We start from the raw sequence: 15,460 nt of genomic DNA on the forward strand, positions 1-15,460 counted from the left end.
CCATCCAAACTGGCGATTGTGTCAAACAGTCCTTTACCACCGTAGGCGTACTTTCGGGCATAACCTTTCTTGATTTGCAACATTTATTTATAGGATGCTACGATGCAGTGCCTTATATTTCTCGATGCTGATATGTCTGCCCTTCTTCATAAAATCAATAATCGACACAATTTCGTTGCGCACACAATTATTTCCTTCTCAGTATGCTGCAGCACACAGTTCCAAGCGACTGAGAAGCTGCTTGAAGTTGGAAGGAAGAAATATGGTTTGCAGCCCACTACCAAACTTATCCTTCTTGTAGATGTGGGACACGATTTCCTTCCACATAAAACCCTTATTCGCCTTCGGGGTTCTCGAGAGGGTGGAATTTCATTGATACATGGCACCTGAACTTTTTAGGATCTGTGCATAGTCCTCTAGGTCTTCGGGCTCAAACCATTCTGGATTCTTTTTCACCATGAGTTCCCAGAGGCCAAAGGTTCCTTCATACCTCACACCATCCACGAAAATATTATCGCCGTCAAACGTAACTGGTGAGCTTCCGATTAAGAGACTATCGTTTTTAGATTGCAATCCAAAGGTGTGGTCGACGGAAGGAGTCATACTGAGCTGCAAATACTGCTGTGCTCGAGGTCCGAGGACGGTGTCTGTAGGTGGTGCGATGGGTAGTGGATCAGCAAACTCGGGCGGTGGAGGAGGGAGGGCTGGCACTGCTGAAGGAAGCTCTACGATCGTTTTGGTGATTTTTTATGCTGCTTCCCCCTGAGCCTCAACCACAGGCTTGAACACCTTGGAAAGGTCTCGGCTGAGTCCAATATTGTCGAGACGATCCTGCATATTACTGGCTTGAATCTCCCGCTTGGTGTCTTGCAACTCCCTGGCAAGTGCCTCACGCTGCTTAGGGTCAGTAATCTTGATAAACGTCATTTATTTATAGGATTGAACGCTGTTGAACGCCCCTAAGCGTTGGATTGAACGCCCCTAAGCGTTGAATCGAACGCCCTTAAGCGCTGGTGTGAACGCCCTTAAGCGTTGGATTGAACGCCCCTAAGCGTTGGATCGAACGCCCTTAAGCGTTGGTGTGGACGCCCTTAAGCGTTCGGAGAAACGCTCCCAAACGCCTGGGGGAAGGTTCAGTCGCCTTTCCCAATCGAGGGGGTATCGACCGTATCCACTACGGTTCCCTTTTTCTTTGCAAGATTAAAGTTTCTGCCGCACAGGTCGTTACCAGGGCGGCATGGATGTGTGCACTGGTGGCCTCGAATCGTCTTTGTAGGGCATTGGGGTTATTAAAAGCGCCCCACCTTACCATACAGACGGCCAGAAATCCACGCGTCGAAATCACCTCCACTGCTATTGATCGTGCGGGTGATTATGCGACCGCATTTCAAACACATACTTAGCATATCTACTGGGTTCCACTCAAACTTACATTTGCATGACCATTTGGCTTTATAGGATCGATAGGACCAAACTCCAGCTCCAGTTCCATCTCATTATCCGATTCCTCACTCTCCCACTCCTCATTCTCCAAAATTTTGAAAAATCTTTTGTAAGCATCCATATTACCATTGGATTCCATTCCTTTATTATAATTAGTTTACATAGAACTCATCTAATTTGCATCGGTGTTTCCCTGCTGACTTGGGGCTTGTGAGATCGATGGTTACAAATCCATAGGGTTGGGACCAGCAATGCTTAAACAGAGCGTCAAATTGTTCCTTTGTAAGATCATGAAGATCGTTGAAGTGATCGCGCCAAATATGGCCGAGATTCTTAGCATCTTGCTGGAAGAGACAGATAAAGTTTTCATTTACTCGGATCGATTGTCGGGATAGTTTGAAGTAGTTCTGACACAGGTAGAAACAATCGACGTTGTTGTGGCGACCGCGCACGTAGTAGTCTTGACACGTGTTCTGTTTGCTCAGCATCATTTCGTCGAACACCATGAGGTTTTTGCGGCTGGAATCGAGTTACCGGGGGTCTGGTACATCGCTCCCTTGCTCAAAGAAAAAAACGTGTCGATACCACTCGGGTGTCGTGGTGGTGGTAAGGCGTCGACCACATCGATCAACGAGTAGGGTGAATTGCTCTTACACTGTATGAGGTCTCGAATATCTTCCTTAGGGAAGCCTTTTCCCAGCGCTTGCTGAAACAGCTGGTAAATGGGCTGGTGAAGTGATTTTCCAAAGACGTACAATCGATCGTAGTCGAGCCATCCATCGCGCAGGAGTAGGTTGTTCAGCAGCGTTGTTTTACTTCAGTCTGACTTCCCAATGATCAACCCTCTGATCTACCGCTGCGGAAGGAGATAGTGATTGCTCCTCTTGGGGGCGTTGGCACTGTAGGAAATGTCTTCGACGTTCATTTATTTAAATAAAATAACGATGATCTGCGTAAAATGTCGTAGGAAGACGGACACTATTAACCCTGGCGAAACAATTACCAGCAACGGGCGACGGAGAAGTTTGGCAACTGCAAGGTGTGCGATGTCAAGAAGTCTCAGTTTGTTGCTACAACCGGTGCAGGGTTCATGAACAAACTAATCAACAAATTACCATGGAAGTGCATCAGCCCGGACATAACTTCACCGGCCAGGGACTAAACTAAGCAAGCGACTACTCCCCGATGGCACCCCGAGGGCCTGGTCCAAATCCATTAATTGAGTGGACCAGGCTGCATATCACCACGATATCTGTTATGTCCAGCACAAGGATAAAGCCGCACGCAACTCCATCTGTGACAAAGCTATGATAGCCTCGCTTAACACTATTCCCAACCCTACCACACGCGAACACATGGACCGCAGCATTGTCGGACCCATCATCGGTACCAAAGCTCGATTCGGTCTGGGTATTAAAAAAAAATTCGCTGGACCGATGATTTAGCTGAAGAGTTGCACAAACCAGTTCGACGTAAGTTTCAAAAAGGCCGTGTGGTAGTGGATGGTGTGGATGAGACCTGGGCGGCCGACCTTGTTGATATGAGTGCCTTTTCTAGGGACATCAAGGGAAATAAATTTATCCTGAGCATTATCGATGTCTTCTCCAAATAAGGCTGGTTGATACCACTCAAAAACAAGAAGGGGGTGACGGTGCGGGATGCATTTCAAGCGGTGTTCAAGGAACGTATGCCCAAGAAGCTTTGGACAGACAAAGGCACTGAGTTTTACAAGGATGTAAAACAGTTGCTCCAAAAGCAAGATATTGAGCTCTACTCCACCGAGAACGAAGAGAAGTCGAGTGTGGTTGAACGCTGGAATCCCACCATGAAAGAAAAGATGTTCAAATACTTTTCAGCCAACTCCACGTAGATCTATATTGATGTCCTGGACGATGTTGTTCGCCAGTACAATACCACCAAGCACCGCTCCATCAAGATGACCCCTGTCGCCGCAAGTCACAAGGAGCATGAACACAAGATGTATTGGAACCTTTACGGCAGCATACCTCCCATGAAACCACCGCGATTTCATGCTGACGACAAAGTCCGAATCACCAAGAAGAAAGGTACATTCGAAAAGGGATACACCCCCCGCTGGACTGAGGAAGTATTCACCATTTCCCTAGTGTTGAACAGCCGCCCACTTATCGCCTCAAGGATTTCAGCGGCGAGAAAATTCAAGGATCCTTCTATGAGTCCTAACTTCAAAAGACAGATCAAAACATCTACCGCATCGAGAAGGTCTTGCGACGGCGAACTCGAAATGGTGTGAAAGAGATGTATGTCAAATGGAAAGGATACCCCAAAACCTTCAACTCATGGATCAAGCAATCCGAAATACAATAAACAAGCAACAATTTTTCCGGTCTTGATTTTTCAGGACCAGAAAGATTGTGATAGTTTACCCAAAACGGTTTTCAAGTGTTGTCTTGATTGAGTCCAACGTCCTACCCTCCTTCGCTATTGCATCGAGCTCACGACGAGACCTTCCTCCCTTGATCTCCTTTTCAAGATCATTTACCCTGTCGGTGAGATTCTTGACCAAGTCTTTCCAGTTTTTTGCATACCATCCTTTGGTCACAGGTTCGTTAGTCGTTGTTGACAATGGGAGATTAGTGATCGAATGCCCCTGCATGTCTATACCACTACCCATCTTACCTCCAGTCATTGGTAGACTCTTCGCCACATCTTTTTCGATAACATTCAGCTGTTTCTTCATCGCCTCGAGCTCTTTCGAGATTGATTCAAGCGCAGCCTCTAGGTCGATGATGTCTTTTATATCATCTTTCATTTGTTGGGTTACCCACCGTTTCGCCACAGCATCCGAGCTGTCCTTATGATGTCCTAGGCTAGTAATGCGATTGTCGTACATATCCAAATCCTGCAGCATTCACCAAAGGGATGCGCGCTTTCTTGCATGAGATCCATTTATTTATAGAGTGAAAAGATTTTATCTTCCCGCGATTTTCCAGTCGCCAACACTTTCAACACGAATAGGCAAAAGTGGCCACACACCATCGAGCCTCGTTGCAGTAATTCATCGGTGCTATATCGAATTTAAGGCTGTAAGTAGTTCACCATCTCGTCAGGCGGTGGCAATCCATAGGAGTCAAAGTAATACTTTACCGGCCCACTGTTATACCAGCAGGTCCAATGCGTTCCAGGACCTTCCCAGCTATCGTGATTCAAGATTCCACATTCAATGCGGCGCGGGCTGGGTGATAGGGTATCTCGCATGAACACCCCTCTGAAACATGGGATTCCTAGGTCCTTGGTGGCTTTCACGAGGTCTACATTCGAAAGAGGTTTATTGGGGAGGGTTATGTTGTGCACATGTATGCTGCTCACTTATTTAATCCTAGCTTGCTGAGGTGTTGTAAAATCCTGTAATAATTTTCCGTAAATTCCATCATCGCTAAGATCTTTTCAGCTTCCTATTCTTTAATCTCTTCAGCCTTTCTCTACTCCAAACGGTCTTTGAGTTTATCTTGTTTTTCAAAGAGTTTCATTTTCTGGCGATATTCATTAATACATTCTTGACCCAAACCAGAATACCTGGTGAATTAGTATAATTGTTGCGTTTACTTTTACCCATTACTTTATTTATATGAATCAAAAGTGGCCTTTAGAAATCCTTTTCGATTTTGTAATGTCCATGGGCAAGAGTACTGATCCCATCCTTCAGAATATGTCGCTTGTCATCCTTGGCCGATAGTGCTATTTTGTTAATTTCCTCGGTGTAGGTGTGGTGAAGGCGGCTGCGGATGATGTTCATCGGCTTACATATTTCAAGCTGAGTGTCTAGGCATTGTTTGTACTCATCAAAGGTGATGTTTTGTTTGATGACAGACTTTGTTACTCCTTTTGCTCTCTTGGTGGTAGTGTGTTTGGTCATCTTGTAGGAGTATAACTTTGCCCGGAGACCTACAAACTCTGTCATCACTTTACCACCACACTCGTCCTTAAACATTCCAACCACCTTTTTGTTTACACCGGTGGGAGTGCCTGAAGGATGTTCGGTAGGGTAGCTGGAGGTATCGATTTTTTCTTGGACGTGTAGTGTAATGTCCTTGTAAAAGTCATCGGTCTGAATCTCATAGGCCAAGCTGTCAGTGTCGGTAAAAAGCAGCTGGGCGTTGTCACCGTACATCTTCCTGATGAAACCGTAGTGAAAGTCATACATCAGGGTCTTTGAGATGTCAAGAATGCAGGCTCCCAAATACACAGGCTTATCAAACTTTAGCTTGGTCTTTTTCATGTGGACGGCTGCTAAGTTGTTGGTAAAGACGACCCGACGATCGAAGTTAGGTTTGGCCACAAGCTTAAGTGCCTGCTTCTCACGATTGACCAGTCTGACGTCCACCCTCTTGCGGATGTTCTCCATGGTCTTCCCGAAAACTGAGACATTCATAAGTTTGAAAAAGTCTTTCTCAGAATCGGTCTTAGCTTTGGTGCAGAGAGCGGTGTTAAGATCGATGTAGTGTTTGAGCCATGGGGATTGTCTAAACCTGATAATCCGACTTGTTTTGGTGAGTTTTATGCCCATCGTCAGGTACATTTTGAGATTTCCGTAGTGGAGAGTATACTTTTCACGCTTACCTAGGTGAGGCACTAGCTTTCGCACCTCATTTATCTCCACATTCTCTGGAGCTAGTGGATAATCATTGTGAGCATTATGAAGCTTTTCGGGGTACTCCAGATCACACTCCACCATGGCACCATATTCATGGTCATCGGGGTACTCTATCTCCTCTGGCTCTACCCACTCAAAGTCTCCCGTGGGCAGAGATTGTACCATCGACCAGCCGTAGAGGTCGTTGGCGTCGAAATAGGCCAAATACTTAGTTGGCTGGGAGCTATCAAAATTCTTCATGTAGGGATTGTTAGCCTTGCCATTTCGATGAGAGATCATGTCGACACCTCCTCTGGTTGCATTCCCAAACATCATCAGCATATAAGGGTATGAAAGGAGTTCTAGTTTTACTCCTGTACATTTTAGCATTGCATCGTAGGATAGTCCTGGAGATGTGAAATGGTGTGCAGGGTCGAGTTTATAGTTAGCCATATATATATTCCTGAAGTCCTCAAAAATATCCTCCAATATTGCTACATCATTTTCCAGGTATAGATTGTGGTAGTCCCGCAAAGTCTTACACCTAAATTCCTTAAACACCTGCTGAGCATGTGCATAGTCCTCGTCGCTGATGTGTGTGCCATAGAGTTTGCAAAAAAAATCCTCCTTGGGTGGTAGTTGTGTTTCCTCTAGCTTGGCAGGTCCATCCATGTAATTATAGGGATATACTCCCTTCCTGATCATCAGTTCATATCGATCGCCAAAGCACTTCTTTATTGCCCCAAATTGTTCCTTTGTAAGATTCCCTGCCAAGGTTTCCAGAGAGTTTGGTAGAAACCTGTATGAATCTATGAATCTCATCTCCAATGCTCCATCTACTTCTATCGAGAAGCTGATGTATTTCTCATCGGTGTTAGGAATGCAGTTTATCTTACCTTCTCCAAATCCTAATTCGCTCACAAAAAGATGGGCGTCGTATCCACTCAAGTTGAGGAAAACAATGGGTACATGTCTTGGAAGTTGGACGTCCAAGTTGCACTGGTTGTGTGCTGCGCCGCGATACTTACCTGTGAGGTGATCGTGGTCGCGAACCTTCGTCACAGCTAATTCACCACCGCAAATGTGACAGTTTGTAGTTGCTTCAAAAATCTCCTTATCAGCGTCGGTCATCTCTATAGGTTTGTTTTCCTTGTAAAGCTTAGCAATCTTGGGGTAATTGTAATTGTAATCGTTAATCAGCTGTAATTGATTACTATTTTTCAAGTAATCAGTGTAATCATTAATCAGCCAAAAATCTGATTACATGTAATTTAATTTAATCAATTACTTTTCAAAATACCCTGTAATCATGATTACTTTTTGATTACATTCTGATTACAATGAAAAAAATCTAAAATTGTGTTTTTGGTCATTAAATGAACCTCTTTCTTATTCATATATGATAAATTTTAAACATACTAAAATGGTTTGGTTACTTCAAGCATGTCTACTTCAGTAAAAAATAAAGTTATAGTATTGAAAAGTCATCATTAGCCTAAGTAGAGAAATATAATACAATTATATATCTTTTTGGTAAAAGATATTGTACATACATGTATATTCATTGTTTTATAATGATCTTCATATTAATTTTTGATAATAACTGTTATATATTCAAGTAATACTTTTCTTTAACCCTGAATTATAATCTTTTGTTAATTTTTGTAATTTTTGTCAACTTTAAATTGACAGGTAGGAGACTAATTAAGGTTTGTTTTTATTGCAATTACCAATTGAGTATAGCTGTAGGGAAATATATATGATAAAAGATAAATCAGACATGAAAATTTATCTAATTAGCACATTAATTAAAAGTTGGACAAATATATGTTGTTTAAATTTTTTTTTGTATTTGGACTGGACATGTAAAATGCAATGATTGTTAGTACTTACATATATATATTGTTTACAATTTGATTAAACATTTCTATTAGAATTAACATAGTTTTAACTAGTAACTTTATTTCATCCACATTTAAACTTCCATAAACTGCAACTTGGAATACATATAAATTATGAAAGAGGTCAGAAGAAAAACAAAAAACTCTTGATTATGAAATAACATTGAGTAACACGAACCAATTGTTCAAAATAATTCAGAGATCATTGGTGATAAAGTGTAATGTATATATATGTAGTAAAATTTGGTGTTTATTTAAATAAATGAAGTTTAATTTAAAGTTATCATTTTATAATTGAACCAAATGAAATACTTTCTCAAAAATGCTATAGTTATATTGAACGTTTATTCATTCACATCATTCAAAATGTTTTGTTTTTAAATTCATTGTAATCAGATGTAATCATGATTACTTTGTCAATGTAATCATTAATTTAATCAGATACTTTCAGAAATGATGTAATCATTAATTTAATTTAATCGTACAAATGACAAAGTAATTGTAATTTAATCAATTATTTGAATGTAATCGGACCCATCTCTGGCTACATGTACTGTACAAACTTTTTTAGCTGCATCCTCTCGACAGTAAATGACTGAGTCTTTGTAATCACCGTGAGCATATTTCACCCTATAGCAAAAACCTGATGGTCGATGTTGTTGATATGCCTTTGTGTAGGCCTGTGATGGATCTGGCTGGCAAGTGTCGACCTTCTCCGTAAAACGGTCAAAATCCGCATAAATGACGAATGGAACCCTCATCATTTTTTTGTGGTTATGGAAGGCTATGTGGGTTCCTTCATCTGGCATCTCGATCCTTACTGCATCCTTCTGACTGCAATACTCCATATACTCATCCAGGATATCCTGTCTTGAGAAGTGAGACAGTCACCTGCGGCAGAAGAACAGTTCATGACCATGCTCTAAGATTTGACAGCTCAAAAGTCGAGATAGGCTCTTAATTCAGCAATAGTGCTGCTTGCTCTCATTGGTCAGGAACAAAAGATCCACATGTCTCGAACTTGTATTCGAAGATATTCTGGGGGGATATATTTAGAGGTCCTCATCTTCATCTTCACCCTTTTTCACACAGTCAAAGCCAAAGACGTTAATGTTTAGGTCGGTGTTTTGCCTCTCGAATTTGTCAATGGCTTTTAGCGAGACTGGAAAATCAATGCCATCAAAATTTAACTCATCAGCCCACATTTTGTACTGACCCACCCATTTGGTACAGTTTTTGTCAACTTCCTCATGATGTAGGGCTGAAAGAATGGCCCAGCGTAAGCATTCCTGATCAGTATTCTGCACATTGATAATAGCTTTCTTTTGAGCGAGCGGTTTTGGCAAGGCTATGTAGGTACTGCCCTTGAGAGGTTCAAACTTGTTCAGGTGGATTTCTAGCTTTTCAATATGATCAAATGTCCAGCCACTACCTTCACGCATGTATTTAGCCATATTTTCTTTGACCTTCTCAACCATAAATGCTATTTCCAACTCAAGGTCTGTGGATTCGGTGATGGTGGTAAGGGTTGATCTAAAGGGGGAATGACGTAGATATTTTCTCCGGTCGCTGGGTTTGTTTTTACCATCTCCACCTGTAGTACTAATTGCACTTTTAGGGCCTTCTTTTTGGTGAGTGCATCTGAAATTGTGCTGGGGATAGTGCTTTGACTTAAAAAAAAAAACCTGTTACCATATCATGCTGTTTCAAGGGTTCAATGGTGATTGTGCCAAATACGCCTTTCAATGCATCGCGTCGGTCAACAATTTTGATTTCCCCTTTAATGGGGCCATTTTTAATGTTCTTCTTCACCAGTTCGGTCAGGTCAGCTCTCCCTAGTCGGGAATAGTTGGTAATTCCCCGTCTTTTGGCAATGGTCTTCAGTTCCTTTTTGGTGAAAACCTCTTCGCAAGTAAATTTGTGGGCAGAATTGGTCTCAATTAACTTTACCAATTCCCCCTTGGGTTCCCTACTGTATCCCTTAAGACCCTCCTTCTTCGCAATTTCTCGAAGTTCTTTCATTGTGGTTTTCACCACAATATTCCCTACAACTGGGTTATCCTCCTGCTGGTGTGGTTCTTTACTGTGTCTCCAGCAAAGCCCATCTTTCCCTGGTTTACTCTTAGAAAACTGCCCCTTCTTTCTTTTTAGTGGAGCACCACAAGTTTTAAGTTCTTCATTCTCTTTAAACTGATTCATATTCATATCAACACTATTGGATGCTATCTCTTTATTTATTTCAATTTCATCCATCTCACTTTTAGCAACACGGTCCTTTAAGGTCTCTACAATTGTTTGTAAAAGCCATATTTTGTTTCTACCCTAGGATTACATCCCTTTAAGGTGTCTTTACCATTGTTTGCAAAAGCCATATTAGTATTTACCCTTAAACTAATTGGAATGCTGGTCCGTTTACATTGTAAAAAATCTCAAGTTGGATTTGTGCTAGATTTTCCCTTAAAAATGGAAAGTGCCGCAGAATCGGCCTTTTTACACTACTACCCCCTTTTTTTGCAATTAGTTCAAAACCTGACATTTCTTTATACATAATAAACAAGTAGTGTAAGGGAGGTAAATCCGAACATACCCAAAATTGTATGTTAAATGTTTTAAAATTACCTCCCTTGCACTGCTTTTAAATTGTCGTAATTGTCCATTGACCAGAAATACCTAGTTTTCCACCTTTTTTGCCCCTAATTCTGCAACCTTTTAAGCCCTAACACCCCCCCCCCCCCCCCCCAACTCAAAACTAACCATTCCTCCATGGTATGGAAAATTTGTGGTTTAATTTCAGAGAGATTCATACACTTAAACATAAGTTATTGTTTGAAAACTACAAAAAATATTATTTTGGACCCCTTTTTGGCCCCTAATTCCTTTACTATTGGGACCATAACCCCAAAAATCAATCGAAACCTTCCTTTAGTTGTATTGAACCTTCTTGTAAAAATTTATAGAGATCCATACACATTAACACAAGTTATTGTCTATAAATTAGAAAAATTTTTCTCTTTGGCCCTTGTTTGGCCTCTTATTCCTACATATTCAGGAAAATTAACCCAAACTGAATCCCAGCCTTCCCTGTGTGATATGTAAACTTGTGGTTTAATGTCAGAGAGATTCATACAGTTACACACAAGTTATTGTCTTGAAACTAGAAAAATGCTTGTTTTTGGCCCCTTTTTGGCCCTTAATTCCTCGACTGTTTGCCTTATAACCCCTTAAAATAAATCCCAACCTTCTACTTATGGTATTAAACATTGTGGTACAATTCTAGAACAGTTGAAATACTAATACACACCTTTTTGTCTTGAAACTAGAAAAAATGCTGTTTTTGGCCCCTTTGGGCCCCTAATTCCTAAACCTGTGAGACCATAACCCCCAAAATCAATTCGAAGCTTCCTTTTGAGGTTATAAATATTGTGTTAAATTTAATTGATTTCTTTTTACCTATTCAAAAGTTATTATCCGGAAAACAATCCGTCTTCGGACGACGCTGACGACGACGACTTGATCCAAATAAACTACCAAAATTTTTTTAATTTTTGCGGTCGTATAAAAAATGAAAATTAAAAAAAAAAAAATCCCCAAAACATTTTGAACCCCCCTCCCCCCCCCCCTTTGACAAATAACCCAAAACTTAATTCCAGCCATTCCTAAGTATTATGGAATTGGCCGACGACAACATAATACCACTATACGAACCTAAATAAATGCTTCCATTCGTATGAAAATCAATAATTAAAAACTAATCCGAATATGTGCATATAGAATTCAACAAGTAACTAAACAGTACATTAATGCAGTATAATTTGTCACAAGTTGAATATTTTCAATATTTAAATTCTTTGTTCCTTTTTATTGCATTGACCATGGACTTTTAAATGAAAACTAATTGTAATAAATGTGAAATGTGTCCATGGGACCCTGCTTGCATGTCATATAAAATTATAAACGGACATACACATGTAACTGAAGAATGGTAAAAGTAACCCTTCCCAAATTTGAACTTGATCTGCATTTTGATAAGTCTTGTGTGTAAGTTTCATAAAATTTGGTCGAGGCAAATTTAAGTTAGAGAATGGTAACGAAAAATTCGGCAATTTTTCCATTTGTAAATGGGCTTTGCGCTAGAACAGTTAGAGTGAATCCACGATAAATCAAACATCTTTTTTTTGGTGGTAATAAGCATAGCATTTGGTTGTAGCAAACTAAAGTTAGAGAACGGGAACAGTTCATCTTTTTTTTCCTTATGTAAACGGTTATTACTGAAGAACGGTATACGTGACTCTTCCCAAATGTGTACTTGATCTGAGTATTGTGGAAATAAGTATTGTGTATTAGTGTCATAAAATTTCGTTGAGGCAAACTAAAGTTAGAGAAAGGAAACCAACTTTGGGACGGACGGACATAAAGATGGACAAAGGTAAAACTTAATGCCCACTTTTCTAAGGCATCAGAGTAGTGAAACTATCAGATTTATTTCACATGTGAAATTATCGGTCTTGTTCACAGGAAATCATATTAGTTCATAAATACTATTGTTATATTATAAGTCTGCTCAGGCAAAATTTGTAGATATCTCATCGGCAATCATACCAGATATAGGTTAACGTCAACTTTGCCAAGAATAGTAATGACGAGAGTGCAATTAAAACATGAAGAGTTTTTTTATGCCCCCCACAACGCTATGTGCAGGGACCAATAAAGTTAAGTTATGTGTGAACTTACATGACAATAAATTTGTTAAAGAGGGGACAGTCTACAGTAAAGGTCTCATATTCTCCACCTTCACCACAAACATTCAACTGGAACTCTTTATTCTAAAAGTACAAGCAAAAAAAGTAACTTATCAAATGAATCATTCAGCTCCATTGATAACACTGATAAAGTTCAGATGACAAACTAGAGGCTCTAAAGAGCCTGTGTCGCTCACCTTGATCTATGTGCATATTAAACAAAGGACACGGATGGATTCATGACAAAATTGTGTTTTGGTGATGGTGATGTGTTTGTAGATCTTACTTTACTGAACATTCTGCTACTTACAATTTTCTGTAATAAACATGGCCTTTTAGTTACAGAGGAAAATATTTTGTAAAAAATTTACCAAATTAATGAAAATTGTTAAAAATTGACTCTCCTTAAGGGGTCAACTGACCATTTTATTCATGTTTGACTTATTTGTAGATCTTATTTTGCTGAACATTATTGCTGTTTACAGTTATCTCTATCTATAATAGTATTCAAGATAATAACCAAAAACAGCAAAATTTCCTAAAAAATCACATATTGGGGGCAGCAACCCAAAAACCAGTTGTCCAATTCATCTAAAAATTTCAGGGTACATGGATATTGACTAGATAAACAATTAAACCCCGTTTAAGATTTGCTCTAAATGCTTTGGTTTCAGAGTTATAAGCCAAAATCTACATTTTACCCCTATGTTCTATTTGTAGCTATGGTGGCCATCTTGGTTGGTTTTGCCAGGTCACATCACATATCTTTTTTAAATAGATACCCCAATGATGATTGTGGCCAATATGGTTAAATTTTGCCCAGTAGTTTCAGAGGAGAAGGTTTTTGTAAAAGATTACAAAATTTACGAAAAATTGGTAAAAAATGGCTATAAAGGGCAATATCTCCTTAAGCAGTTAACTGACCTTTTTGGACAAGATGACTTATTTGTAGATCCTACTTTAATGAACATTATTGCTGTTTAAAGTTTATCTCTATCTATAATATTATTCAAGATAATAACAGAAAACGGCAAAATTTTCTTAGAATTATCACTTCAGGGGCAGCAACCCAACAACCGGTTGTCCGATTCATCTGAAAATTTCAGGGCAGATAGATCTTCACTTAATAAACAATTTTACCACATGTCAGATTTGATCTGAATGCTTTGGATTCAGAGTTATAAGCCAAAATATACATTTTACCCCTATGTTCTATTTTTAGCCATGGTGGCGATCTTGGTTGGTTTGGCGAATCACCGGACACATTTTTAAAACTAGATACCCCAATGATGATTGTGGCCAAGTATGGTTAAATTTGGCCCAGTAGTTTCAGAGGAGAAGGTTTTTGTAAAAGTTAACGACGACGGACAACGACGACGGACGACAGACGCCAAGTGATGAGAAAAGCTCACTTGGCCCTTTTGGCCAGGTGAGCTAATAAAAATATTGAAACAGAGTTGACAAAATGGTTACTTAAAAAGTGTTCTTTAAATAATTCGTTAGCTTTTGTGTAAAACCATGTTCTATAGTTGTTGCAATATTGCCTATTAAGCAGACTGTGACAACTAGCGCCACACGAGTTTGCATTTATGGTTAGAGAGGAGCATAACTCAGGAATGGCAAAAGTGACACTACCCAAATTTGTGTGTTAAATCTGTGTTTTGTGGGAATAAACATTGTTTATAAGTTTCATTTGCTGGAGGCAAACTTAAGTAAGGGAACAAAACATATAAATGGAGAATGTGTACATTGGACATATATGATGGACCCGCTTGCATATAATGTTTTAAAGGGACATTACTTAAGAACTGTAAAATGACACTACTAAAATTTCTACTTGATCAGAGTTTTGTGGTAATAAGTATTGTGTATACATTTCATAGCATTTGGTTGAGGCAAACTAAATTTAGAGAACAGGGACAAATCCAGCATTTTTCATTTGAATAGGGGCATAACTTTAGAACGGTAAAAGTGACACTATCAAAATTACAACTTCATCTGTGTTATGTGTTATGTGGTAATTAGTATTGTGTGTAAGTTTCATAACAATTGCTTAAGGCAAACTTAAGTTAAAGAACAGAAACGAAAAATCCAGCAATTTCTTAATTTTTAAAGGGGCATAACACTAGAACAGTTAAATTGACACCACTTAAATTCGAACTTGATCTGTGTTTTGTAGTTTACCAAAGTTTCATGTGAAATGGTGACAGCAGGTTGTAGTTATTGTACGCCATGTTCATGGCAGACAGACGATCACACAACGATATACCATAATTTGTTCCGTCTTAAATCACATTTGTATAAAACAAGAGGCTCTAAAGAGCCTGTGTCGCTCACCTTGGTCTATGTGAATATTATACAAAGGACACAGATAGATTCATGACAATATTGTGTTTTGGTGATGGTGATGTGTTTGTAGATCTTACTTTACTAAACAGTCTTGCTGCTAACAAGTCAATTATCTCTATCAATAATGAACTTAGCCCAGTAGTTTCAGTGGAAAATGTTAGTGAAAATTTACTAATTTTATGAAAATTGTTAAAAATTGACTGTAAAGGGCATTAAATCCTCAAGAGGTCAATTGACCATTTTGGTCATATTGACTTTTTTTAGGTCTAACTTTGCTGTAAATTATTGCTGTTTACAGTTAATCTCTATCCATAATTATATTCAAGATAATAACAAAAAACGGCAAAATTTCCTTAAAATTACCAATTCAGGGGCAGTAACCTAACAACCGGTTATCCGATTCATCTGAAAATTCC

At 39.4% G+C, this 15,460-nt stretch overlaps 1 protein-coding gene across 2 annotated transcripts in view; it reads right to left on the reverse strand.

Annotated features, from left to right (window-relative positions):
* Positions 1-15,460, reverse strand: part of LOC139514224 (uncharacterized) — a 145,624-nt gene that overhangs the window by 63,789 nt on the left and 66,375 nt on the right. For both annotated transcript variants that reach the window (XM_071303076.1, XM_071303077.1), the window contains one exon: positions 12,688-12,779. In XM_071303076.1, coding sequence (XP_071159177.1) covers positions 12,688-12,779 — 92 coding nt within the window. The remainder of the gene's footprint in view (positions 1-12,687; positions 12,780-15,460) is intronic.

Source organism: Mytilus edulis, chromosome 3 (assembly GCF_963676685.1).
Source record: "Mytilus edulis chromosome 3, xbMytEdul2.2, whole genome shotgun sequence".
Classification (NCBI taxonomy): Eukaryota; Metazoa; Mollusca; class Bivalvia; order Mytilida; family Mytilidae; genus Mytilus; species Mytilus edulis.